This window comes from Ursus maritimus, unplaced genomic scaffold (genome assembly GCF_017311325.1).
Source record: "Ursus maritimus isolate PB19 unplaced genomic scaffold, ASM1731132v1 scaffold_14, whole genome shotgun sequence".
NCBI lineage: Eukaryota > Metazoa > Chordata > Mammalia > Carnivora > Ursidae > Ursus > Ursus maritimus.
In genome coordinates, this window is record NW_024423786.1 from 47,828,126 (window position 1) to 47,855,463 (window position 27,338).

At 57.9% G+C, this 27,338-nt stretch overlaps 1 protein-coding gene across 3 annotated transcripts in view; it reads left to right on the plus strand.

The window, feature by feature from the left end:
• Positions 1 to 2,419: 2,419 nt before the first annotated feature.
• The window catches only part of RFX1 (regulatory factor X1), a 28,613-nt gene continuing 3,694 nt past the window's right edge, over positions 2,420 to 27,338 (plus strand). Inside the window, exons 1-11 of one of the 3 annotated variants that reach the window (XM_040629205.1) lie at positions 2,420 to 3,130; positions 7,097 to 7,098; positions 9,979 to 10,327; positions 17,347 to 17,456; positions 17,678 to 17,761; positions 18,452 to 18,559; positions 19,538 to 19,654; positions 20,765 to 20,860; positions 22,439 to 22,533; positions 25,311 to 25,683; positions 27,144 to 27,325. In XM_040629205.1, coding sequence (XP_040485139.1) covers positions 10,024 to 10,327; positions 17,347 to 17,456; positions 17,678 to 17,761; positions 18,452 to 18,559; positions 19,538 to 19,654; positions 20,765 to 20,860; positions 22,439 to 22,533; positions 25,311 to 25,683; positions 27,144 to 27,325 — 1,469 coding nt within the window. In that variant the 5' untranslated portion in view covers positions 2,420 to 3,130; positions 7,097 to 7,098; positions 9,979 to 10,023. Of the gene's footprint in view, positions 3,131 to 7,096; positions 7,099 to 9,974; positions 10,328 to 17,346; positions 17,457 to 17,677; positions 17,762 to 18,451; positions 18,560 to 19,537; positions 19,655 to 20,764; positions 20,861 to 22,438; positions 22,534 to 25,310; positions 25,684 to 27,143; positions 27,326 to 27,338 lie in introns of all 3 variants that reach the window. The other 2 variants (XM_040629203.1, XM_040629202.1) reach the window with 2 other exon arrangements.

Genomic DNA, 27,338 nt, shown 5'->3' on the forward strand with positions numbered 1-27,338 from the left:
TTCTAATTCCTTCTAAATTTTTAAGCTGGCATTCTTCTTAGACTGTTCAATGACCACTACAGCTGATACTGGGGAGGCAAGACCATCCTTAATTCCTTACTTTTCATTACCAATGTTCCAGAAAGGAGTTGGTCAAGCGCTGCTTCCAATGGTATAATGTGTGTATGTGTTTTCAACTTTCAAATTGGAGCATAACATACATAAAGTGCACAGATTTTTTAAAAAGATTTTCTTTTTATTTATTTACTTGAGTGAGAAAGAGAGCGCGAGCAGGGGGAGAACGGAAGTAGAGGGACGGGCAGACTCCACGCTGAGTGCAGAGTCCTGCGCAGAGCTTGATCTCATGACCCTGAGATCATGACCTGAGCTGAAATCAAGAGTCGGAGTCTTAACCCACTGAGCCACCCAGGCACCCCAAGTGCACATATTTTGAATGGAGAGCTCAGGGAATCTTTATATCTGTATACCCATGCAACTACTATCAGATAAAAACAAATTAGAACATTTCTAGCCCACACTGCCTTCCTTGCCACAAAGGCTTATAATGAATATTTGTGATTGAAGAAATGATTTCAGGCTTGGCTGTGCCCATCTTGGGGCTTAGGAATGTCGGGAAGGTGGGGAAATGGGAGGGAGGTGGAAATAGGGCTTCTAGTCCCCACTCCCCACAGGGATGGCCCTGGGACCTCCACCTGTCTCACAGCAGCTGCAGGACTTTGCTCTGCCAGCTGGGATTTATCCCGGACACCTTATGCCTGGATGTCTCGTGAATTCTTGGGGGGACTTGTCAGGGCTGGAGCTCAGCCGGCGTTTCCAGGCAGATTGGGACTGCTGCTGCTTCTCCTCTTCCACCGAGGGTCACATTCAGGGGCATGAAAGCACACTGGAAAGTCCCAGAAAAGGAGCCAGGCTGTCTGGGCTCTGCTGCCTCCAGCTGCATGATCCTGAGGGGGCACCTTCCACCTCTGAGATTCTGTTTGCCTGCCTGTCTAGTGGAGGGAGGAGGATTCCACTTTGCTGGGTTGTTGGGAGGATTTCTGAGGAGTCATTTGGCTACCTGTACTTCTCTGACCTCACCTCCTGACATTTTCCTCTTTGCTCATTCTGCCCCAGCCAGATGTTTGTTCCTTCCCCTGCTGGCTTTTGCCTCTGTAGTCCCCTCCACCTGGGTTTTATGGGGCTCGCTTCTTCTCACCACTCAGGCTCACTTTGCATGACCCCTCCTCAGGGGACACAGGCTACAGCACCCTCTCACTCCTCCCCCACACCCTCTCACGTTGCTCTTTCAGCCCTTATAAACCTATCTCAAGTATTAATTTCACTAATAATTGTGTCTCCGCTAGTAGAATGCAACGTCTAAGAATTTGTCTGCTTTCTTTACTTTTACAGCCTGGGCCTTGCACACAAGAAGGGTGAAATTGATTGAACCAGGAAACAGAAGCTCAGAGATAGAGCCACTCTGTCTCATTGTCACACAGCAGAAGTGGAATTAGAACCATGGGCTCTGAATCTTGGCTTTTATTTTCCTCACTGTCTCTAGTGGAGACTAGGGCACAAAAATTGAAGAACGGGGTGCCAATAACCTCACTTATCAAGACAATATTTTGAAAAATCAAACTTAAAGCAAAAAATTCGATGATTAAAATATTTTCAAAAAAGTAAAAGACAAGATCTGATCCTGCACTTGCATGACTCACCACACCTTAATCCCAGTCCTGGTGGATCCTACCTTTATTTAAAATTTCGGTATTTTGCTCATCATGGATTTATTTTTTTCCCATTAATTTTGATACTTAAATATTGGAAAAAATATTGGATTAGAATGTCATTTATTTTGATGATTGAGTTTTTGCGCCCGAGGCGCGCTAACCCGAACCTTAACTCGCTTCTGTCACTTCTCCCCTGCGGAAACTGAGGCGAGGAGGACGGTCTTGGGGAGCGGAATTGGAGGGGGGGGCGGTGTGGAGCCCTGCGGGGCAGCCCGAGCTCCCCCGGGAGGGGCTGGGCGCCGACCTTTGCTTATCGCCCGCGATGGAAGCCTCTAATTAAATCCTCCGCCTGCGGGAGACCTTTCCCAGGGCCCTCCGCACCGCCTGCGGGGCCGAGATAGCCGCGACTGTCCCGGCAGCAGTGACCTTTCCCGGCTCGGGAGGGCGGGCAGGCGGGAGCAGGCGCGGAGGCCGGGTCTAGGCAGAGGTGGCCGGGGGTTGTGCGGCGGGGGAAGTTTGCTCGGGGGATGGGACCTGGGATCGAACCCCACCTTCGCTCCCCACGACCATCCCACCACCAGAGGGCAATGGGGGTAGGGGAAGAGCGCCCAGTGACGTCATCGAACCCCCTAGCCCCGCCCCGCCGCAGACGTCACAGAAGAGCAGACACGTCACCGCATTCCTCCCGTGACGTAAGCGCGCGAGGCCAGGAACTGACCCACCGGGGGAGAAGTCTGAAGGAAGAGAGCTTTCCTTTCTCGCCTTTTATAGTTGGTAAGGCGTTTAAAGTACGCAGAACGGACTACCATTCCCAGTTGGCCTTGCGTGCCGCGCATGCGTGCGGTTCCCAGCTAGAGAGCGCGGCAAACCTTTGGAATAGATTGACGTCCTTTTAGCTGAACCATAAGGCAGGTTTTACAGCCGCAAACCAATCCCTACCTCACAGACCCCACCCCTTTATTCTTAGGCCTCTGCTTCCTTGCGGGAGTGACGGGTTCTCCTGCCTTTGAGGGCTCAGTTTCCTTTGATGGACATGCACACCGATGAATCAGAGCGCCGAGAAGTCGAGAGGGTGTTGAAAAGCGTGACTTGGGACCAATAGCTTAGCAGCAGGACCTAGCGCCGTCCAATCACTTCTCTCGGCGCCGCCAATCACTCGGGACTCCGCCCCCGCTCGTGACGTGTGTAGGGTGGGTAGCAACAGTTGCCCCGGTGAGGGAAACGGAGGCGCCATAGCCACGGTAGTCGTGGCGACCAAGCAACCCGGCAACGCGAGTCAACAACAACAACCGCCCGGCCGACCCCCACCCCCACCCCCCCCTGCCCGGCCCGGGGACCCCAGCACGTTCCGTCCCCCTCCCAACATCGCCTCCGAGACCTCTGGAAAGCCCTTCTGCGGACAGAAGTAGGAAGAAGCCGAGGTAACCGGGGCGGCCCCGGAGTGGCGGGCCGGGCCAGGGAGGGTGGCGGGGCCCGGGCGGCGGGTGTCGCTGTAATCACAGTCCGGGGGGAAGGGGCGGGCGGTCAAAATGGCGGCGGCGACTGTCGGGGCCGTGGGGGAGGGGGCCGGGGCCCGGCTGGGGCGACACCACCCGCCCCTGGGGTCCGGGGCCCAGCCCCCGCGAGGGGCGGGCGCTACCAGGCTGGCGGCTAGTGGAGGTCGGCCGGACGGGGCGGGGGGCTTTTATATGTTGGGAGGTGCGGAGAGGCGGGCCTGGGGAGGCTGGGCCAATGGGAGCGAGGGAGGGGCGAGGCGGGGCCGAGGTGAGTGGGCGGGGCCAGGTCGTAAGGTGTGGGCGGGGCCGGCGAGTGCCGGGGGGAACCGGGTGGGGCAGCTGCCGCCTGGGCCTTACCACATCCCAAAGGGATGGGAGGCCACCTGTGCCGCGTCGCTTTAGAAGCCCCCCCCCCCGCCCAGTCATTCCCAGTACACACTGTCTGCCGCATCTCAGGCCTCAGTTTTCCATCCTGTAAAGTGGGGAGAATCATTGCTATCGTCCCTTTTCTGCATTTCAGGGACTCCTAACTCCTTTCAGGAATTTCTCTAGGGCTCATCTTTGAACTTTTACCCCATGTGCTGTTTTGAATGTGGTTTGATAGAACTGTTAGCTAATCTTGATTTCAACACTGCTGTCTGCTCCTAAATCTGCCGCCTTCTCTCTGAGAGAAGGCAAAGGGAAACAAAGTTTCGTGGAGAAGCTGTGGGCTAGGAATATGGCTCCAGCCTGGAGAGGTTTGCAGAATCGGAGCCCATGGCAGGGAGGAGTGATCTCGGGTGACTGAGACAGAACAGAAACTTGATTGCTTCTCTGTGGGCTGCTCTCTTAGATCTGGTGTTGTCCCTGGGCAGAGGACTTGTTTCTGGAGCTGGGATGATTTCTAACCATTCTGTCCATCACGGTCTCCCTTTCTGGGAATGGGAAGCAAATGGCGCCGGAGGAAGTTTCTTAACATTTCTTAAGCTGCTTCTCTTGGCCAGACACATGTTTTTGTGTCAATCAAGTTGGTGTCAACTGGGTCACATGTCACTAAGGAGGTACCAGCCTCCAGAGCCACGTGGGCAGGAGCGGGACATCAAGATCAGAGAGAAAGGGAAGTGTTCCATGTTTGTTACAGGAGAATCTGAGCGACTGCTTTGCCGGGCAGCAAGATCTGCCAGCTTGGGGAAGAATTTATTTTTTTCAAACAGCCAGCTGGGCCAAGTCCACTTTGCTTATTCTCTGTCTTGCTTTGGGGCTTGGCGTCAGCAGAGCAGAGTGGTGGTGTGCAAATTGCAGCCGTTTTCTTTTAAAATCAATAAACTTCAAGGAGAAGGACTGTTTCAGGCTCTCCTAAAGCTTTCCCTCAAGAATTTGAGATAAGGTGGGGGGGGGGGGTGTCTTACTTCTCCAGGGACTTTTCTAGACCAGGCCCTCTTTGAGAGGTGGTAGGAGGACCCCTTTGAAAGTTAGGAAGCGTGGAGATTAATTTTCAGTACAAATCTGGAAATACCAAGTTTGCCTGAAAGGTCATCACCACCTGTTGGAAAGGCAAACTTTGAGCAGAAGGTTATGTTACCGATCATCTAGGCTTGTTAACTGCCTCTCCCCTGCCATAACTTTTATATTTGAAGGGTCCAAGCCCAGAGGGATCTTTTGACGAGGGTAGAGAGCACTGGTTTGGTTTGCTTTTGGAAACAATCACCTGCTTTCTAGCTCTGTGCTCTTGGATGCCTTACTTTACTTCTCTGGACCTCAGTTTCCTCCTGTCTAAGCTAGGGGCAGTGATCCTTGGTAGTAATTTTAAGCTCCTATTGCTGTGTTATGGATCTCGTATAAGAATACGTGTTGAGCATCAGATACCTAGTAAGTGCTCAAACTCTCTTAGCTGCCACTGGTATTCTCATGATTGGCCCTTCCTGCTCAGCCCTCTGACTTACACCGCTTGCATTTATTTTTATCATTCTGAATTGGGTGAGAGCCTAGTGGCTTTAAAGGTTGACTCACTTGCTGGGCTGTGTGGGCTGATGACAGAGATCCCAGGAAGCTGGATACCAGGATTCCAGTTTCTAGTGAGAAAGTGTCATTCCCCTTGCTCCTGAATAGCCTTTCTGCCGCTTTAGGAGAGTAGCCAAAAAGAAAAATTCTCCTGGGCCTGGGCCCAGACTCAGCCCCAAGGCTTCCAGGAGGCAGCTGGGTGAGCCAGGGGTGTGGGTGTCGTGGGAATGGTGTCTCTGGAGCTGAAGTCCTTGCCTTTCCCTCCCCATACACATCTCAATAGCTCAGGGATGGGCCAGGCAGACTCCCCGAGGGACGCAGTCAGCAGATAGCAACTGCACAGTGCATGATACTCTTCTTGGGCCGGGGAGCCCGTTCTGGGCCGGGGGCATCGCTGCCCCTGCTGCATAAGCCTGCTGCTGGCAGAGGCAGGAGGCAGGAACTTGCTCACAAGGGCTCGTCAATTCGTAGGCTCAAACTGGCCTTTGACACTCACTAGCAGGGTGCTCCTGGCCTGTGGACACATATTTGACAGTAAAAATCGAGCCCTTACTATGTGCGCATCAGTGTTCTAGGAGCTAGAGGGGCAGTAATGGGCAAGGCAGGCCAGGTCTCTGCTCCTGGGGAGCTTGCATTTCTGGTCATGGAGGGAAGGGGAACTATGAATAAGAAAATAAACCAGGAAATACAGAGCCAGGAAGAAAACAAAATAGGAGTATGTGCTTCAGAGTGCTTGGGGTTGGGGGAGGAGAGCACACTTGAGACCCAAGAAGGTGACATATAAGCTGAGATCTGGATGATAAGAGGCAGCCAGCAGTGGAGCATGGGGGTAGAGGTGAGGAGAGCATGTCAGTCAGGTGGAAGAGTCTGGTACAAAGGTCCTGGGGCAGGCAGAGGCCTGGAGCATTCTAGGAGCAAGAGCCAGTTTGCCTAGAACATTCAAAGTAAGATAGGAAGGACCTCAAGGCCCCATAACGCTTGGGAAGGGCTCTGGATTTTATTTTGTCTCTGTGATAAGAGCCTTCTGAATAAGGGGTGACAAATAGGATTTGTGCTTTCAAAGGATCTTTTTTTTTTTTTTTTAAAGATTTTATTTATTTATTTGAGACAGAGAGAGAGCAAGAGCACAGGCAGAGGGAAGGGGTAGAGGGAGAAGCAGGCTCCCCGCTGAGCAGGGAGCCCGATGTGGGACTCAATCCCAGGACCCTGGGGTCATGACCCGAGCCAAGGGCGGATGCTTAGCAGACTGAGCCACCCAGGTGCCCTCAAAGGGTCTTAAGGACTGTAGAGGCAGGAGTGGAGCTAGGAGCCAGTCCAGGCAAGAGTTGAAGACAGCTCAGAGTAGCAGGGTGTTGATGAAGGTGGAGAGAAATGTCCAGCCTTAGGATCTATTTTGAAGGAACCATTGAAGAGTGTTAAAAACTAACTGGATATAGAGGATAAAGGAAGCCCACAGCCTTAGATTTAATCTCCCTTCTCCCCTGCAAGTCCCTCATCGAAGCCAGTCTGCAGATGAGGAAAGGGAGTTTTCTTTTCATTTCCTTAGGAGGGCCTTGTCCAAGATGTAAACCATTTGGTTATAGAATCTGGCGTCCAAACCAGAGGTCAGCAAACGATGGCTGTCACCTGGTTTTGCATGACCTGTGAACTAAGAATGATTTTTATGCTTTTAAATGGGGAAGAAAATTACAAGGAGTATATTTTGTGGCCTGAATAAAATGTTAGGACATGTGCTGACTATATGAAATTCAGTTCTCAGTGTCTATAAATAAAGTTTTATCAGCACATAGCCATGCTCATTTGTTTACGTGTTATCTGTAGCTGCTTTCACACTGCAGTGGCAGAGTTGAGTAGTTGCAACAGAGGCTGTCTGCCCACAAAGCCAAAAATGTTGGCTGTGGCCCTTTACAGAAGTTTGCCGGCCCCTGATCTAATTGATTCAGAGATTCTCCAAAAACAGCTGTTGGCTTTGAAGATAGGTGCAGCCATTGGTGCTTTTCTCAGCAGTGTCATTGCCAAGGAACGGATTTGCTGAGCGATTCCCTTGTTTTGTGCGCCCTACTCTGTAAAGAAAGGACTCTCATGCTGTTTAAATATGTGACTGATTTCTCTCTAGAGAGTACCCTGCAGACCTCTGCTTGCCCTAGTCATCCACAAATGGGAAGAAAAGGGCTCCCTGGTTGAATAATTGTGGGACACTTGTTTCCTGTATTGCCCTTCCTAGAGATTGACAATGACAGTCCTGAGAAGGCCTCCAATAAAGAAGTGGGTTTAACTGTTTCATTAATCTCCCCTTCACCTTTTCAAGCTTGGCCTTTCAGCTTTCACTGTTGCCTCCTTCCCCTGCCCCTGAGTGGAAGGGTTGGGGCTTGCGGGCTTTGTACCTCAAGGAGGAGAAAGCACCTGCAAGTGTGGAGCTTTTAAAGCCCTTTCCTTGTGGGGGGTACCACAGGAGCAAGCTCTGCTAGGGCTCAGAAAGCCCACGCCAGGGTTTCTCAGAGAGTTCTCCCAGGGCCAGCGGGCTCAGAATCATCCCGAGGGTGGGTTAGCTCAAACGGCAGACTCTGGGGCCATCCCAGACTCCCTGGGCAGTGGTGCCCAGGAACCTGCATTTAACTAGCTCCCCAGGTAATGCCGATGAACACCAGACTTGGATTCCCCCTGGGTACCTCCTTCTAAGAGCCCGAGGAATGTGTGTGTCTCCTCCCCCTGCCCCCCTCTCCACCTCTACCTGGCACGGGTATTTGTCCAGTGACAATGATAATAGTGGCTTCTGCGTCTCAGCGCTTACTGGGCTCTGGGCTTATCTTGTCGGGTCCTTACAACAGCCCTATGAATTGGTGTCCTCATCATCCTCAGTACAGATGGGGAAACTGAGGCCTGGAGGAAGGTCAGTAATGTGTTCGTGAATGAAGAGACAGGTCAGGGTTCATGTTGAAGTGGGTCTGACACCGGGCAGTCGGACACCGATCAGCTGCAGTGACTCAAGCTCCTGAGCCGGACCAGAGAGTTTGGACCCAGTGGTGTGAGGAGCCCCCAGAAGGCAGCCCCTCTGATGCTGGCAGGAAGGAGTTTGGGAGGACCGGGGCTGGGGGAAAGCGACTTTGTCTTGTGTGTGGCAGGTGTTTAATCTCTGTGGGTGGGGCTCAGGTCTCCCCGTCTGAAAACCAGGGAAGATGCTGTCTACTGATTGTGAGAAATAAACAAGCCCCATGCCTGGCTCCGAGTAGGGCTGGGGGCTAAGAGCACACATCCGGGGGTCAGAGAGACCTGGGGTCAAGTCGTCTCCTTACCCGTTGCTGGGCACCCTTCACATGGTTTTGCTCATCTGTAAAATGGCCGTGGTGGCTCCTCACTCATGGGGCTGCGGTGCAGAGGTGAGCACAGCGGAGGCTCCTGGGGCTTCTGGTCAACCAGCAGCAGTTGTTCCCCACCCCCCCTTCCCCTTGCAAATCCCACTCGTAGTCACACGGGCTGGAGAGCCGCCTGCTGGCGCATGACGGCACACAGGTGCTCCCGGGTTCGTGCAGAAGAGCCTCTGGTTCAGTGGCCCGCGGGGACTGGAGTGCCCGCCAGCGTCACAGGCGACCGACCATAGGCAGGGCTGTCAAACTCAAACACTTCCCTGGGCCAGGCAGGGGCCACGAAGGTATGGGGGCTGGGGCTTCTCCTCCTCGCCACTCAAGTGTGTGTTCCGCCGTCCTCAGATGCCCCGGCGTTGGGGTGGCACCCATTAGTGTGGGCAGCGGGGAGACCGTTTGCTCATCTTCTGGTGAGGCGGGGCTGGGTGAGAGGGAGGGGGCGCTTAGCACTGGGAGGGGGACGGTGAGCTAGAAGGGACAGAGCTCAGCACGAGGGACAGGGTGCGTAGCCCGGGACCCGGGAGCGGAAACATGACCCTTTAGCAGCCAGCGATGCTGCCTGGCTGAGCCGGCCCCATTCTGAGGTCAGCAGTGACTGCTGAGCCTTCCCTGTGACCCAGGCCTGCTCTCGGCCCAGGGCCCCTAGACTCAGAAGGGCACTTGGTCTGTTCAAGGGCCTGAAAGCCCCTGTGGCCACAAGCTGCTCTAAGGGCTTTTTGGACTCAAACACCTCTCCCTTTCTGGCACACCACTGGGAATGAGACTCAGCCAAGCATCCAAGCCGAGATAGCAGGCATGTAGGGAACTGGGACAGGCTGGCCAGGAGACCGCTTTCCCCACGGCTTTACCTTCTAGCAGTTAGCCAACTACTCAAGTACTCAGAATGCCCAGGATTCCGCCTCAGCCTGCTGTGTGGCCTGGGGCAATCTCCTCAACCTCTCTGAGCCTCTGCTGCTCATCTGGCAGAGCAAACCCAAACCCAGACACGGTTGTTGCAAAGTTTAAAATGAAATAATGTAGAGAAAGCACTCAGCACAGTGCGTCCAGTCTGCAGGAGCCCTCAGGAGAAATGTACCGTTTGTCTCTGGGCGAGGGCCCAGGACCCCACGCTCCCCCACCCAGCTTTGACACAGGGGTCCTCCAGGCACCAGGGGCTGGGAAGGAAGAAGGCAGAAGTCCTGGCTGGGGGTGAGTGGAAGAGGCGTAGACCAGCCTGTCCATAACCAGTTCCCCTGCCCTGATGAGTTGGTTGTATCTGGCCACCAGCCTCCGGATTTAATTAAGTTAGTGAGGAACCTAAACGTGTCTCTAGGGAGCCGGGAACTGTCCCTGTTTCCTCTGCTTGTAGATTAATTCTTGTTTTTCCTTCTTTTGTTTTTTTGTTTTTTTTTTTTTTCTGTTTCCCTCCTCCTCTTCTTCTTCCCAAGGAAGAAAAAAAAAAAAGCCTTATTTATTATCATTTTCCCCACTGTTGGCATGGCAACACCAGCGTACGTTACTGAGCTACAGGCAGCCCCGCAACCATCCCAGCCACCACAGGCCCCGCCCCAGCCACCGCCGCCACCAGCGGCGCCCCAGCCCCCCCAGCCGCCTGCCACCGCTGCTATCCCCCAGCCCCAATATGTCACTGAGTTGCAGAGCCCCCAGCCCCAGGCGCAGCCACCGGGCAGCCAGAAGCAGTATGTGACGGAGCTCCCGGCCACCCCCACGCCCTCACAGCCCGCGGGCGCGCCCACCCCGTCCCCGGCGTCCCAGCAGTACATCGTGGTCACCGTCTCTGGTAAGTGGACATGTGCTTGGAGCCAGGATGCTCTGTGAACAACTTGGAGAGGAGTTTGGGGAGTCCGGCATCCTGGGCGTGGGGGGGGGCACCGTGATGCCCTCCCACTGTCACTATGCCTGTCACCAGCATGGCAGCTTTCAAACTTGCTGCGGTTCCTGGGTGGGACTTGGGGGGTGTTTCTGTGGAAGGAGTCTTCAGGCCAAGCAATGATGCTTCTGTCCACCTCAACTCCTTCCCACCAGGGCAGCTCTTAGGGCTGCTTCTGTCTCTTTCCCCAAGTAAACTGCCGCTTGAGGAAAGGGTGGGTGGACTTAAAGTCTGCAAACACCTCCTGGAGATGGAGGCTGAGCGCCCGGCCGCTGCACTCCTGGCCCGGCCTCATTTCTTACCAGCCTCTCGGCCGCTCTGCCTGTGTCCTCATCCATAAAGGTCTGGTAACAGCTTTGTGAGCTCAGGGGATACACGGGAGGTATTCACGGAGGCATTTCAGGGAGGTCAGCCAGGAGGTCCTGGCAGGACCCAGGGGCCGAGGGAAGCCGTTGGTTGGGCAATTTTGTGATCATGTGGCTAAGAACCCCTGTTTCTCACTGTGGTCTCCCCTTATGGCTGTGGAGAAAGTGACCGGGAATCTCAGGTTGTGGCTTCCATGGTTCCTGCCTGGACCATCTTCCTCATGCCCCAGTTCCCTCCAGGATGGAGATAGGCCGAGCAGAAGGAACTGGGAGCAGAGGGTCAGGACAGGCAGTCATTCCCCTGAGAAGGTGGAGCTCAGACCAGGACTGGGTATCATTTGTTGTTTCCAGTGTGCTCAATGGAGGGGGGAGGATGTGGTGACCTCCTACCCCCCGCTGCCCAATCTTTCCAGAATGGAAAAGGAAGGGATGGGAATCATAAAGCCATCTTGGGAGGCTGTGGAATGGGCAGGTCAAGATTGGGTTTAGGAAGATGGGACAATATGGAGTGACACGTGGCAACTGATGTGGCCCCATGGGACCAGAACAGATGTAGCTGAGGCCCTGAGCAGCATCCTTTAGGCTCCTGGCGGTGTCGAGGTCCCCAGAGAGGGTTCAGGGTGGGGGCTCAGGGTGGTGGCTCTTTACCTCAGGGACTGGTCTGGAGGGATGTCACGTGAGAGCCATGCTGAGAGCACCAGCTGTGGATGTGGCCAGGGTCCCCAGGCCACAAATCTCCAGCGGGTTCCCAGCACTGCCCAGTTATCCTACTAGGTTTTCTCTCCAACATGTCCCCCACCCCCGCAAGAAACCTTCCCCTACCTCCGTCGTCTTGTCTCATTCCATGCTCCTTACCCCTGACCCCGCTGCCTGTCTCACTGGGGACAGGTGCCAACACATATCAAGAAGAATGCCATCTCCCTGAGCCAGCCTCACAGCTGCCAGGGTCGTCTGCAGCCACCGGCTCTGTGAATCCTAGGCCATCCCCCCCAGGGCTTCATCACTCGGTCCCTCGCTTACAAATCTTTCCCACCAGCTTGCAGAGTTGAAAAGGTTCCCGATTTAATCCGAAACCGCAGTTCCTGTCCCCCTTCAGCTGCTGCCCACGTCTTCACTTCCTTTTAAGTCAGCATTCCGTGAAGGATTCGCCCTCCTTTCCTTAACTCGTGCTCTCTCCTTTGCTGCCTCTGCCTTTCCCCCACAGCGCCCCATTTGGAGTCAGCCGCAGCTCCCATCTTGTCCGTCTGCTGGTCACTCTTGGTACTCCTCTTCCTCGGTCCCTGGGAAGCGCCTGACACACTGGTCCCCTTCCTCCCAGAACCGCCCCCTCCCCTGGTCTCTACCCACTTCCCTGCCTCCCTTCTCCGCCCCTTTGCTGCTTCCTCCTCATCTCCCTTCATGGTGCCCTAGTCCAGTGTCTCAGCTTTCACTGCCACCTCGGTGCTAACAGTGCGCCCACGTTGCGGTCTGCGCCCTGGGCTGTGGCCCTGAACCCCAGCCACCTGTGACCCATGCGCTCAGGATTGAACGGGCCTCTCAAGCCAGCATGGCCAAATAGAACCCTGGATTCCCCCCACCCCCCCATCCAATCCACCCTCTTTTGAGACTTCTTCATCCTAATGAATACCACCCCCAGTCCTGGGTCGGCGTGGATTCCTGTGCTACCCACCCTTGAGCAAGACCTCTCGGCTCTGCCTCCTCAGTGCCGCCAGAACCCACCAGCTCCCCGCGGCCCCCGCCCTGGTCCAGCCTCTGCCCTCGCTGGCCATAGTGTGCCCCCACAGCGACCCAAGAGGGAGCCTATCACAACCCAGTTCAGCCCAGACGATTCTGAGGCAGGTGGCCCTGGGGACACTGTCTGAGAAACCCTGACCTTGGCTTTCTCAGCAGAGGAGAGCTGGCCCCCTGTGGCCTCTCCCACAAGGGAGGGGCTTTAAAAGCTCCACACTTCCTGTAACCCTCCTGACCATTTCCTAGCCTCCCAACTCTGGTCTGGGAGGCCTGCCAGGCTCCCGGCCCACCTGCCCCTCCGCCCCACACCTGTTCCAGCCCTGCCAGCCTTCCTGCAGCTCCAAAAACCCACAAGGCTCTGTCCAGCCTCCAGGTCTTTGCACTTGCAGTGCCCTCTGTCTGGAGCACGCCTGTCCCAAACCTCCTGGGGGGTTGTCCCTTGTGTTCTGGTGTCAGCTCAGATGCTACCTCCCTGACCACCCTCACCTCCCCACCTCCACCGCTCCCTCCCGGTGTCCTGATGTAGCTTTGTTTTTCTGCTTAACACATGATCAGCTGAAGTGATGATGATGGCAGTCATGTCCATCCCCTTGTCCCTGAGGGCAGGGCTCTGTCCACTGAGTCTCTGTGGCATGAACACCCACATGAAGGCTGGCCGGATGCATCTCAGCCCTCACAGTCTGTCAGCTCCAGGTGGCCGAGAGCGGGTGGGAGGCCTCGCCTGTCACTGTTGGAGGACTCTGGTGAGCCTACAGGGCCTCTGATTGGCCCTGGGCCTCCTGGATGCTGGCTCTGGCGGCTTTGGGGGTCCGGGGTCCTTAGGGCAAGGGTCTGGAAAGGGCACATGGCTCCAGGCCCCAGAGCACCCCAACTCCCAGCACATTCCTCTCTCCCCCTCAGCCTCTCCAGTTCTTCCTGGTGCGTGCCCGGGGAGTCCCTGGTGCTTAGAGGCCAAGGCCTTTGTTCCCCCTCCCCTGATCGCCCACTGCACTGTGGAGCTGCTCTGTGCTGATGGGCTGCAGTGAATGGGCCGCTGGTGTGACTCTTGGGTTTCCTTCTTTGGTCTCGTGGTACCTCAATGGTCTTTCACAGGGGACTTTCTTTCCCTGCTGCTGCCTGTTCTGGTGGCAGTGAGGCTGTCCCCAAAGGGTTACTGGGTGATGCTTCCTCAGTCTGTTCTGAGGGGGAGGTTGGCTGCCCCTTGTCACTCCAGTTGCTGCTCCGTGGACCCCTCCCCCATCCCCTTGCAGTGATTTCCCAGTGTTCCTCCATGACCCTCTCCTGGGTTAGTGTCCCTTTTCATCTAAGGGTGGCCTTTGGGCCACTTGAGCCCGTCCCAGGCGTGGCGGAGGTAGAGGAGGTAACTGACACCAGTAAAGGCTGCCGTAAGGTGCCTGGGGCTCGTCCAGAGCCAGAGCAATCTGAGCTGACCAGGGACCCAGGGAGACGCAGGGAGGAGACAGGGTGGGGCCCTGGACCCAACCTGGAGCCCAGGCTGGTAGCCAGCTGGGAGCGACACCACAGACAGCTCATCCAGCCCGGTCCTTATGGACTCTGCCCTAAGGTATCTTTGGAGGTGATGGGAAGGAAGCTCAAGTTACCCTGCTCAGGAACAGCCCTCGAGATCCATAAGTCCCTGTCCTCACAGGCTGCCAGACTCTCGCCCGAAACTCGAGGCCGAAGGAGGGCACTGTGGGTCCTGGCAGCCACCCCCAGGAAGGTGCCACCAAGCCTGCCCGCAGCAGACAGGGCTGGGCTGAAGGAGTGTCTGCGGCCAGCCTTTCTTCCCTGCTTCTCTCACAGTTGGAGTCTTTGGGAGTCCAGGGAAGACTTGTGTCCATGAGAGAGATGGGGGGCTGTTTGTCAGCATCTCCAAGCACAGATGGGGAAACCAAGGTCAGGACAGACAAGGGACCCAGGACCCACAGGCCCCCTCAGGAGCCCCCGACTGAAGTCATTTCCAGGAGCAAAGGATCAGGAGGGAGGGAGCCAGACTGCCCCGCCCATCGTCTGTGAGGACTAGAGCCACAGCTCGCAGTCAGGGCTCTGGGGCTTCCCTCAGTCTTCCCCCTCATGGCTCGAAGCGTTGGAGTTGTGAGCAGGTCTCAGTGGGGAAGTGCAGGGCCCAGGGGGGAAGAGATGCTTATCAGATTGAGGGACAGGAAATCAGCTGCCACTTCCTGACTAGGACTTGAGACTGCGGGGCCCTCTCTGGTCTCGTGCACATGCCCAAAAAGGAGAAGGCAGACAGATGCAGAGGCTCGCAGACTTAATACCCCACCCCCCAGCACATACACACATACACACACAGGGCAAGGGCAAGACCTGGGCAGACAGGGACACACACACAGGAAGCCTCTCATCCAGACAGTAGACTCTGGAATCTCACCTGCTTATCCTCGTGGTACAGCCTGGCAGGCCTGGCTGATGTGGGGGTCCCAGCCTTGGGGGCCATCCCAGACTGTTTCCTGCAGCTTCCCCATCCCAGGCAGATCCCTGATCTCAGCAGGTCCCCAGGCCTCCCAAATGCTAAGGGTCCCACTGACTGAAGAATCAGCCTTGGAATTTTCATTTGAGCCTCCAGGCCTAGGAGGTAACTGGCGCCAGCCCCCCACTCACTGCCCACCCTGAACTAGGCAAACCCTGTGCAAGGCCGCCTCAGTTGGGTGCCATTCCTTGGGCTGGGCCTGGCTGCCTGTGTCCCACGGACAGCCGGGTGTGCCAGGGCCCCTCACGTGACTTAGGGCTTTCTCAGGTTTCTCCCCAGGGGCCCATCTTGGTGAGTGCTACCTCCCTCACTGCTCAGGGAGGCCTAAGTGGATACAAGGGAAGATTCTAGCCAAACATAGGAAATGGTATCTCCTGGAATTGGCTGCAGAGGCAGCTGGCCAAGCAGGCCTGAGGTTGTTCCAGTGCCTGTCCCACATGTGGCCAATGGAAGGCTTCCCCCAACACCACCTCCCACATCTGGCCACCACTCCCCCTACCCCCAACACATAACACATTCATGAGCTGTGCCCCGGACTTGGTCCCTGAGGTTCTTGCATCTGCCTGGGACTGCCCTTCTGCCCTGGCCAGGCCCCTGTCCCTGTGTCCCCACCTAGCTGAGGCCCAGCTCCTCACTTTGGAGGCTGAGGATGCTCTGGTCCTTACGGTGTTCCCATAGACCCTCGCCTTACTGTTCACCACTGCGCTTGGGGTGTCAGCCCAAGCATGACCTGAGGGATTCCACGCACAATGTAAGATTTATGTGGGCATAGATACTACGGGCCAGCATCCTGGCTTGTCAGTTCCCAGCTGGGTGACCTTGGGCAGGTCACTTCCTCTCTCCCAGTCTCTTGCCTTATCCGATAACGGGGGCAATAAAAGTTCTTCCTGTCTCCAGCTACCCAGGAAGACCCTAGCACAGCACCTGGGGCACTGGAAGTACTCTAGTTACTCCTACTACTCCTTCCCCACCACCCTCCTGTCCTGGAGGTGGCACTGGGACCTTGGCTCCTGGTAGCACATTGGAGGAAGAGCAGGCACATATGTGCCCCACAGCCCCAGCCTGGCCTCTGGAACTGCTGGGAGCAAGCCAGGCCACACGGAGGGGGCAGGATGGATGGTGTCCTGGCTGGGGTGGAGGCTCTCCCATCCAGCATCTCTCAAGGACACTGGCCCTTTGTGCCTCTCCCCTTCTCAGCTCCCTTGTTAATCACTCAGTGAGATGTGCATGAAACTTGACCTGTGCCCGCCCGATAGCATCTCCGGGTACCAGCCTCCCTCCTGACTTCATAGCAAGGCCCCAGCCCAGCGAAGGCCCTGCTTGGGCCGTGCCTGCTAGGAGGAGAGTGTTTATTCCAAGAGGGCAGCCCGGGAGCTCTGCATCCACCTGGGGGATTAGCTCCCCAAGGTTGCGGGTATAAAGCCGCCCGCGCACCTTGCTGTTCCCAAAGAGGTGGGCAAGGAGTGGGCAGTGTGGGGTGGCTTCCCCTGGACAGACGGGGGCAGGGGCAGGGTAGCGGCACCATGTTCTACAATTGCCTCTTCTCGGCTGCCTGTCAGCGTGAGTACCTGCCTGCCCCACTCCGTCCCACTGAGGACAGGGAGGCTGGGACAGTGGAGAGGGAGGGAGTGCTTGGCCACAGGCTGGCAGGGCCTTCTAAGGTCACTCTTCTTTTTTTTTTTTTTTTAAGATTTTATTTATTTATTCGACAGAGATAGAGACAGCCAGCGAGAGAGGGAACACAAGCAGGGGGAGTGGGAGAGGAAGCAGCAGGCTCATAGCGGAGGAGCCTGACATGGGGCTCGATCCCAGAACGCTGGGATCACGCCCTGAGCCAAAGGCAGATGCTTAACTGCTGTGCCACCCAGGCGCCCCCTTCTAAGGTCACTCTTCTGACCCTCTTCTATTCCTGGGAAGCCAGGAGTCATCTTGAGGAAGCTGGCCCCAGCACCTTGGTCCTTCTAGGGCTGCTGGGACCCCAGGGTAGGAGGTCAGTCACTGGCTGTCCACAGATCCTATCTGTTGGGAAAAGGGATCCAGCCCTCCGGGCCTCTGCTGTGTGTTGGCTCCTCAGTCACCCCTTCTGGTCTGGTCTTGGGACAAGGTCTTGGGACAAGATGGGCTGGGGTGGGGCTGCTTCTGCATGTCAAGGATCATTGGTCCCTGTGGCTCACCCCAATGGGCAGGATCAGGGCTGGCCAGGAGGCAGGCAGGATTGTTGGAGAGGCCCCACCCCGTCAGGGATCAGCTTCAGGCTCCATCGTCCATTCTTGTGGGCTCAGACTCAGGCTCAGGGTGGAGGTAGGGACAGCAGGCAGAGCTGACCCAGTGACCCCTCCTCACAGAAGGCGCTATGCGGGCCAGCGAGACTGTATCGGAGGCCAGCCCAGGCTCCGCAGCCAGCCAGACCGGAGTCCCCACTCAGGTGGTTCAGCAGGTGCAGGGCACCCAGCAGGTAGGACACACTCCTCCCCCGGGGCGGGCTGGGCGGGTACATGAGAGGGGCGGTGGTGACTGTGACCACGGGGACTTGGCCTCCCCTCCTGCCCTGCTGCTCGAGCCATCTGCTCACATGTCCTTATCAAGATGGTCACTGCAGCCACCCCTCCACCCACCTGGGCCAGGCCTCCCCGGGGAAGCTGGCGTGGCTCAGGTCCTTACTCCTTGCCCCCACAGCGTCTGCTGGTCCAGACAAGCGTGCAGGCCAAGCCGGGCCACGTGTCACCCCTCCAGCTCACCAACATCCCCGTGCCCCAGCAGGTAAGGCTGCCACACCCGCCCCAGCCCTCACAGCGTCCCCCAGTGTGCACAACCCACTCCCTGCGGCCGGCTCAGATCTGCCCTCCCCAGCATCAAGGACATAGGCTCCATCCGGGGGCCTCCCCACCTGCTGCCTCCAGGGAGTGAGACCATGGCAGTCAGGGCCCATCGGGGAAGGACCACCTGCATGAGTTCTCTTAATAGAGCTGAGGAGTAGCAGTAAGGAAGCTGACTTTCAGGTCCAGCCCCAGTGTCTCAAAGCAGAGAACCCACTGCCAATTAGGAGCCAAGAGCCCATAGCCAGCACAGGGACTGTGAGCGTGTGGTGGTCTGTCCCCCAGAAGGCTGGGGGCAGGGTGGGGCTCAGCACAGAACGGACAAAGTCGTGTCAGGCTTCAAGGGTGAGAGCATATTCCGTGTGGCCTGGGGAGCCAGGCTCCCTGGACACGGACCCTGGTTCTGCCACTTACTGGTTCCAGGACCTCGGGCAAACACTTCTGCCACCCTGAACCTCTCTGTCACCCTCTGCGAAGTGCGGTTAGTATCAGGGCTGCACTGGGACTGTTGGGGCGGTTCCGTGAGCTAACAGGTGTGTGGCACTAGGACATCGCCTGGTATGGGGCCAGGTGCTCGTGAAAACCGGACGGGCTGTTGTGAGTGAACTGCGGTCCTTTTCCCTCCTGGTTCTAGGCTCTCCCCACGCAGCGTCTGGTGGTGCAGAGCACAGCCCCAGGCGGCAAGGGCGGCCAGGTTTCCCTGACGGTGCATGGCAGCCAGCAGGTGCACTCGCCCCCGGAGGTAGGTAGTGGCCCCCTCAGCTGCCCTCCCTGTACCTCTCTCCCCCGGTTGGCAATGTACCCCCAGAGTATACTTGGGGTCCCGGCCCCTCAAGCCCACTTGTTCCTCCAAAGTCTTTGTTGAGCCCGGGTTGGGTGCCCAATTCATGGCCCCGCTGGCTGCGAGCAGAGTCCAGCTCCGGGAGGAGGAGGCAGCCTCCCCCCAGGTTGAAAGTGACCTCACAGCTGCACCTCAGGGCTCTGTATCCCAGGAAGGAAAGGAGGTCCCCCGTCCCCGCTCAGGGCAGGTCGAGGCTCTTCCTCAGACCACAGGGGTGGGTTCTGGGGATCTCCCGAACACCAACAAAGGTGTTGGAGGCAGGCAGGCCATGGGCGGCTGGGAGCATGGGTGGCAGCATCAGGAGCTTGGGGTCAGATCCCCAGCTCAGTCATTTCTCCTGGGGCACTCTGGCCAGGCCCCTGGGGCCCTCTGAGCCCAGTGTTTTCTATGTGTAAAACAGCTAATGATACAAAGTGCCACAGCATGGCCCAGAGCCAACAGGGACCTGCAGCCAGTCTGCCTGGGGTCAGTGCCTGGTGCCACCACTCAGCTGTGTGGCCTTGGGCCGTCCCTTCCCATCTGTGCTTTAGTACCTCGTCTGTTGAGTGGGGCTTCCCTCACCTACCCCTCCTCACCTCAGGGCTGCAGTCTCTCTGATTGTGGAGGCAGCAGGTGGCCTCTGAGCTGAGGCCATTTTCGCTGGGGAGGATGGGTCCCCCTACCAGTACCTCTGGGCCAGACCCCCAGCTTGGCCTGGGGGTGATTGGGGCAAGGACAAGGCATTCGGATTCATGGAATTCGGCTAGTTACCAGCCTGGGAGGTTGAGACCTCTGTGGTCTGCCACCCTCCCCAAACAGCTCTAGGGAGAGCCCTCCTGAAAAGGGTTTTGTCAGGGCCTGGGTGCCCAGACGACGCCCCCGTGTCTGCTTCCCTTGCAGCGGTCGCCGGTGCAGGCCAACAGCTCCGCCAGCAAGACGGCCGGGGCCCCCACGGGCACGGTGCCACAGCAGCTTCAGGTCCATGGCGTTCAGCAGAGTGTCCCCGTCACCCAAGAGGTGCCAGGCCAAAGCGGGCAGTGGCTGGGGCAAGGGGTCCTGGCCAGGCAGCCTCTACAGACTCCTTGACTGTCTGTGGGAGCCAAGCAGATGGGGGTACAGCCTCAGCAGGCCCCCCGGGCCTTCAGCAAGCGCCTCTACCTCACTCCAGACTCAGCATCCTCGTCTAAATAATGGCTTCTGCCCTGGGAGCCTGGGGGCAGGGTGGTTGGGGCTGCTGGGGGATGAAATGTGGTCGTCACGGGTGGCACCTAACACCCAGCACTGGACAGGCGCTGGAAGCTCTGAGAAACAACCCGGCCTCTATTGGGCCCAGTTGCCTGGAGGAAGCCCCAAGGCCAAGTCCTGGCTTACCCCTGAGGGGCTCGGGGAGGCCCAACCTCCAAATCCGAGGCCAGCCTTTGGGACAGGTAGAGGCTCTTCCTCAGACTACAGAGTGGATTCTGGGGACTCCCAGAGGCTAGTCATGGCAGCTGGAGCAGGTTAAGTGACAAGGGATGTCTGCTATCTGGTTGTTATCACTCAAGTTGCGGGGTTCCAAACCCCTTGGAAAACCAGATGAGAGCCATAGACTCTTCCTCCAAAGGAAAGCAGAAACCTCACCCTGAAGGATTCACAGATGTTCCTGCCGTGTTCCACAGACCTTCTGACCCTCCAGGCCTGGGTCTGAGTCCCAGTCTACCACTCAGCACCACCCCCCACCCCACCCCCAGCCCCTGCCCCTCACTGTGTGCCCTGGGGGTGGTATCAGGATCCCTACAGCATGGCGGATGGGGGGTGTGGGATAACCCATGTAGAGGGCAAGGGGGACAGCAAGGACTCCGTCACTCAGACCCAAGTTCATCTTCAGTTCTGACACTTCCTGTCGGCCTCACTTTGATGAGCCTCTGCTCACACCGGTAACTGGGCACCCAGAGTCAATGTGGTGATGACTCTGAAAGGCACTCGGTGAAGGCCGGGCAGGGAAAAGCTGCAGAAGGGTGGCCTGTTTCTCACCAGGCTGCCCTGACGCTTCCATGAGTCTGTGGGCATGGGGCGGGGACTCGGGGTTGCGTGGGCCACCAGGGGCACCACGGTTACCACAGTCTGACTTGCCTTTTCCCTCCCCAGAGGTCCGTGGTCCAAGCCACTCCACAAGCGCCCAAAGCCGGCCCCGTGCAGCAGCTCACAGTGCAGGGGCTCCAGCCAGTTCACGTGGCTCAAGAGGTGCGTGTGTCCTCCACCTACCTCAGGGCAAGCTGGGACTGGGCCCGGGCTGGGCTGGGGAGGGGCGCAGGCCCATCAGGCCGCAGGGAGGGAATGGAGCTGGGGGTCCTCAAGGGCCCCAGCCCCGCTCCAGGCTCCACCTGGGGCTTTGGGCTGCAGACCCGGTCTTGGAGCCGTCCCCCCCACCCCCACCCCAGCCCCCGGCACCTGGCAGTTCAAGGGCCCAGGTTTTGCGAAGAGAGAGATCTGATTTTCCCCTCCCAGAGACACCGGGTGGGAGATCTGTCGGGTTGCTGCGGGAGCTCAGCGACCCGGTGGGCGGCGGAGGCCTGGAGCCCCGCCCGCGGCCGGCCCCGGTGACCCCCCAGTGTCTCTGTTTGTCCTCCAGAGCTCAGGCAGTCAGTTTCCCGCTAGGAAGGCAGAGCAGCAGGAGCCCCGGCCCACGCCGCCGCCGGAGCCGCCGCCCCGGCCACCCACGCCCGGGCCCCGGCCGAGCGCGCTGGCCCCGCAGCCGCCGCCGCTCCCGCCCGCGTGCAGCGGCGAGCTCCCGCAGCTAGGCAGCCCCGAGCCGCCGCCGCCCCATTACGAGCCGGGCGCCGAGCAGTGGGTGGAGCTGGTGGGCGTGCTGCCCCCGCACCTGCTCCTGCCGCAGCAGAAAGTGGTCTTCGAGCCACTGCCCGGGCTCCCGGCCCGAGCCAGCCCCGACCAGAGGGTCAGGATCCAGAGAGTCCCCCAGGTGCTAGTGTTCGGCACGGCCGCCACGGCCCTCAAAGTAGGTGGCGGACGTACGGGCGGGGGGCATCGGGCGGGCGGGGGCGGGATCCGCCGGCCCCGACCCGCGCCCGGCCCCGGGCTGCCCGTCAGGCGCTGCAGGCCCTGAAGAACCCCCCCTTCCCACCTCGGCCGGGCCAGTCTGGGGACCCGCCTCTGACCCCACCCCCACCCCCACGGCGGGTTCCAGGTCCCAGGCTCCGCTCCCGCAGACGGGCGGGGGATGGGGTGGGAAACTCAGGCCCCGCCCCTGAGGCCCTGTCAGTAATTCCGGGTTGCGTCCCACAAACCGGGGCCCCACCCCTAAGCTCGGACTCCGCCCCTCACATCCTGTACTTCGTTTCCAGGCCCCGCCCCTGCAGACGGGGATCCTTCCCTTGATGCAAGCTCCACCCCTGAGGCCCTGTTCGTAGTTTCAGGCTCTGGCTTTGACTTCAGCTTTAGCGACAGCATTGTCCAGAGCTTGGCTCTACTCCTGGGGTCCAACTTTCATGCCCACAGTAGGACTCTGGGGTCCCCTCAGCCCGCCTCACCTCAGGCCCCACTCTTGCTGTCCCCAGCCTAAGCACAGAGTCCTGGCTTCTCCTGACACAGCTTCTCCTGATTCCCAGCCCTGGCAGAGACTGTAGCCCCTGGGCCTCTGACCCCTGGCCCTGTCCAGGATGCGGTCAGAAAGCCCAGAAATGCAGCCTTCCAGCCGGGGAGCCAGGTGTCCTTGTGGGCTTGGACAGCCACCAGCCCTTTAGGGACAGAGGCCGAGGAGCTGGCCCACCCCTGACCACCTGTGTGCCCTTCCTCCCACACCAGGTGCAGCAGCTCCAGCAGGTGCCTGTCCCACACGTGTACTCCAGCCAAGTGCAGTATGTGGAGGGCGGTGACGCCAGCTACACGGCCAGTGCCATGTGAGTGGGCAGAGCGCTGGGGGAGGGGCCGGGAGTTGGGACCTAGGTCTGCCCAGAACCCTGCTAGGACTTGAGGCCCGAGTCCCAGCCCCAAGCAGACCAGCCAGGCTTCAAGGCCTTGGGTGACGGGTGGTGGGTGCTTCCCAAGGATAACCAGCAGCCACCAGGCAGGGGCAAAGCAGAGGGGACCCTCACAGCTTGGGAGAGGCATCCCAGTATCATTTAGGGCTTTGGAGTCAGATGGGCCTGGATTTTAGAAAAGGAAAAAGAAAATGTAATTTTACAAGATAACATTTTTTAAGTAAGAGGGAATGTTAAAGAGTGAAAAGGAGAACTCCACTGTTGACCCCAACCCTACTCCAAATGGGGTGCTGTGACCTCTTTGTTTCCTCCCGGAGGTACTCTGAGAATGGAAACTAGCCCCTTTTTTGTGCAGAAACAGGCGGAGCGTTCTGTCCCTTATTTCTTCCCCCAGCGGTGTATGTTGATGCCCTTCCGTGTTTCTCTGAGCGGCCCCCAGTCACCCTGTTTAACGGCTGCGTGGCGCTCCACTGTGCGGATGGAGCGTGAACGACATATAGCTAGTGCCCACCTGGCTGACACTCGGGTGACCCCGCTCCCTGCTGCTGCGCGCGCACACACACACACATACACACACAGCACAACCGTGTGCCATGGATCCTCCGCACACCACCTTCCCTCTCCCATCATCCGTAGTAATCATTCCAGGATTAGAGTGATTGCTGATTTAATTTTTAGAAGTTTCTATTGGTTTTCTTTACATTTGTCTTTTTTTGTTTTTTGGGTTTTTTTTTTCTTACATCCCCACCCTGTCCCATGTGGGCATGATGCTGGGGGTTCGCTCATAGAGCATCTCCGTCCCTGGGTCACCATGCTGTGGCAGATCCCAGGGGGCATGACCTTGGCACCTGAGTCATGGTCCGTGGCGTCCAGCTCCCTCACAGCTCTGTTGATTAATTTCCAGTGCTGCCGGTCTCTTAGGCTTGCAGTTGACCAGAGTGGGTAGAGAGCACAGACAGCATTCCGGGAAAGAGTGTGTTCCTCTGGGCCCCCCAGGGGTGTTAGAAGCAGAGCTGAGGCACAAACCCAGCCTTGTGGGGCTACGCTGGCTCCTTCTGCCTCCCCTGGTAGCATCCGTCCTTTGCTTCTGTTTGAATTCATCCCTCCGTGATGATAGTCCGTGTGATCGCACGTAGCCCATCGTTGCATCAGATTCTTCTGGTATGCGACGTTGTTAGCGGCGTTGTGTCTTCTGCTCTCTCTTGCAGTGGATTCTTGCAGGTGGGCCTCACCCTGGCCAAAGCCACAGTCCCTGCACCTCTGTCCCTGGCTCTGTCCAGGCCGCGTCCAGAGACGCACACATTCAGTCAGTCATTCAGCAAATAGCTACCGAAGCCACGGTTTTGGAGCACGTGTTGCTTGTGGGGCGCTGGGCTGGGCCGGGCTGAGCTGGGCTGGCTGTGGTCCCTGCCTGGGGGCGGGGTGGAGGGCACTTGCTGGTGCCACTTGGGGTCACGTGCCTTCGGTGCTGCTCCAGGCCACTTCGGTATGCGTGGACCGGGGTACTTGATCGAGAGCTGCATCTTGGTATCCATCAGGCAGGGGCTTACCTCGGTGACCACGCCTCCTACCATTCACCCCCACCCCCACCCCCATCCCTTTCCTTGCTGCCCCCAGAAGCTACAAGTCTCCTTCCCGTGCTTCCTTCAGGAGACTCCAACAGTGCCTTCCGAGGCGGGCCCCACCTGGCTGGCCTTGCTTCCTTTCTGGATTTTTAACATTCAATGTTATTTTTAGACACTAATATATTAAGAGGGCTCCGAAATCAAAACTGTGCCCCACGATGTCTTGTGAGATGCCTGCCACCCTCCACGGGGCCTCCAGCACCACGGATGCAGATGGAGATACGAAATGGAAACCCCATCCTTACCTTTCCCCACCTTTTCTGTTCACCTGACAGAATGTTCTGGAGCTTCTTCTTTGGCAGGACCTTCCTCCCTCTCTCTCTCACCCATCCATAGGATCCCTTTCACTTAACATTCCTCTAAAGATGGACCCCAGTTTTCACTCTCTTGCGACGACCTGCAGCCTTGGCCTCCATCGTCTGACTCAGGTCCTGGGATGGCTTGAGGAGAACGCTCCGGGGCAGGATATGTCACTGCCTCAAAGGGACTTGCCTCTGCACTACGAAAGTCATCATCGAGTGGCTCCCGTGTGGCCACTGGATGCAGAAGTAGAAACCACCCCCCCTTCTCCAGCACCCTCTTCTTGCCTCATTTACCATCCGGGCCCAGCCCTCCTTCTGCAGTGATCTCGATTTACCTTCTGCTTGCTTCTCCTCTGGCTTCCCTGCCCCCCCCCCCACGTTAGCCCCCAGGCAGGGCCTCCTGTTGGGTCTGCAGTGCCTAGAACAGTGGCCAGCATACAGTACGCACTCGGTCATTGTTTGGTTTGGTTTTGGATTGACTGAAGTGTGTGGCCTAGTGCACGTTACCTCGCCGTTCTGTCTTGGCTTCTTCACATCTGAGATGTGGACTCCCATGCCAGGGGCCCCTTTGATGATTAAATGAGAGATTGTGCCCCACCAAGCACTCGGGGGGTGCCTGGTCCGGCATAGGTAACTACCTGTTGGCTGACTGGGGCCGCTGCTGCTCGCTCCCTTCCTGAGAGGGACCCCGCCCCGCAGGGGCCCCATGCGTCAGACCCCTGGCCACCCAGCCCTGGCCCTTTGACTCCTCCGTCTGCTTCTCTCTCAGCCGCTCCAGCACCTACCCCTACCCGGAGACGCCGCTCTACACCCAGACAGCGGGCACCAGCTACTACGAAGCTGCGGGCACTGCCGCCCAGGTCAGCACGCCCGCCACCTCCCAGGCAGTGGCCAGCAGTGGCTCCGTGCCCATGTACGTGTCCGGCAGCCAGGTGGTCACCAGCTCCACCAGCAGCGGGGGTGGGACCAGCAACAGCGGCAGTGGCGGCAGCGGCGGCGGGGGAGGCGGCGGCGGGGGCGGTGGCAGTGGCGGTGGCAGCAGCGGCGGCGGCGGAGCGGGCACCTATGTGATCCAGGGCGGCTACATGCTGGGCAGTGCCAGCCAGTCCTACTCCCACACCACCCGTGCCTCGCCAGCCACCGTAAGTGCCGACTCGGGCCCCAGCAGAGGCAGACGGTGGGAGGAGAGGGGCTGGGTGGAGGTGATGGGGGAGGGGGGTGCGTGGTCATTCGCCACCATCAGCCACCATAACCGTTGCACCAGAGTCCCGAGAGGCACATATCGCTGGGTAGCCTCAAACAAGTTACTCAGCGTCTCTGGGCCTCAGCTACTACGCATGAAGCTGTTAGAGCCCAGAAAGCATTGTCTCCTGTGATGGGAACCGATGAGGGCAGGTGTAGAGCAAGCGGGGGAGAGGCAGGCACCAGCACGGTGGGGGGGCTGCCCTGAGCCAGGGTCTTTGTCCATCTGGAAGGCAGCGAGATAACCTCTCTCTGCCCAGATGTGGGCTGTATGGAGTCACCTGCGGAGGGGCCCTCCCTAGCTCTGTGACTGTGGATGGGTCAGGGCCGGGTAGTCCCGTGGCGGTCCTTGTCCTCTGGGAGCTTGGGGTCTGGAGTGATCTAACTACCACCCTTTGACATGGCAACCCGTCATGGACCACACAATCAAGACAGACGCTTTCTCAGAAAGCAGGCAGACCCTCCCTTATATACCCATGCAGCCTGGCTTCTAGTCTGTTTTTTTAAATGCTGCCTGTGACCCACCTCACTGATTTCACGACCCCGTCATGGGTCCTTACCTGAAGTTTGAAAAACGTGCTTCACTAGAACAGTGCTGTCCTGTAGGACATTTTCCACTGATGGGAATATTCCCTGTGCGCGGTTCGGTACAGAGGCCTCTGGCCACGAGTGGCTAGTGAGCACCCAAAATGTGGCTGGGGTCACCAAGGAACTGAGTCGAGTTTGTTTTTCTTTGAACTATTTTGATACACTCATAGATTCATAGGAAGTTGCAAAAATAGTGCAGGGAGATCCCTCTGCGCCCCCCACCCCGTTACCCCATCAGTACAGTACGGTATCCAACCAGGAAACTGGGCTCCGTACAGTGTGGGTGTCTGCTTGTATCTTTTTGTCACGGGTGTGCATTTGGGAAACCACCACTACAGTCAAGATGCAGGACTGCTCCATTGCCACAAAGATCGCCCTCCTGCTCCCCCTTTATGGTAACTCCCGCCCTCTTCCCTCCCGGCATCCCTAGCCCCCAGCAACCATGAATCCATTCCCCATTTCTATAATGCTGTCATTCTGAGAGTGTCCTATGAATCATCCTCCACATGACCTTTTGACATTGGCTTTTTCGACTCAGTATAAATTAATTTAAATAGCTCTGTGTGGTTGGTGGTGACCACATTGGACAGTGCAGTTCTAGAGAATTCCGTGGGATTTAGTCCTCCCCCCCCCCCCGTGATTACGATATGACGTGCCCTGCAGCCTGGCTGTCAGGAGCACAACTGGAAATAGGCACAGAGAGCACCTCGCAATGAGTACTCGAGAAACCGAAGTGATTCTCAGTGCTCTTGTGTCCCTGGTCTGGCCCCAGGTTCAGTGGCTGCTGGACAACTATGAGACGGCGGAGGGGGTGAGCCTGCCGCGGAGCACCCTCTACTGCCACTACCTGCTGCACTGCCAGGAGCAGAAGCTGGAGCCCGTCAACGCCGCGTCCTTTGGCAAGCTCATCCGCTCCGTCTTCATGGGCCTGCGCACCCGACGTCTTGGCACCAGGTGGGCCACCTAC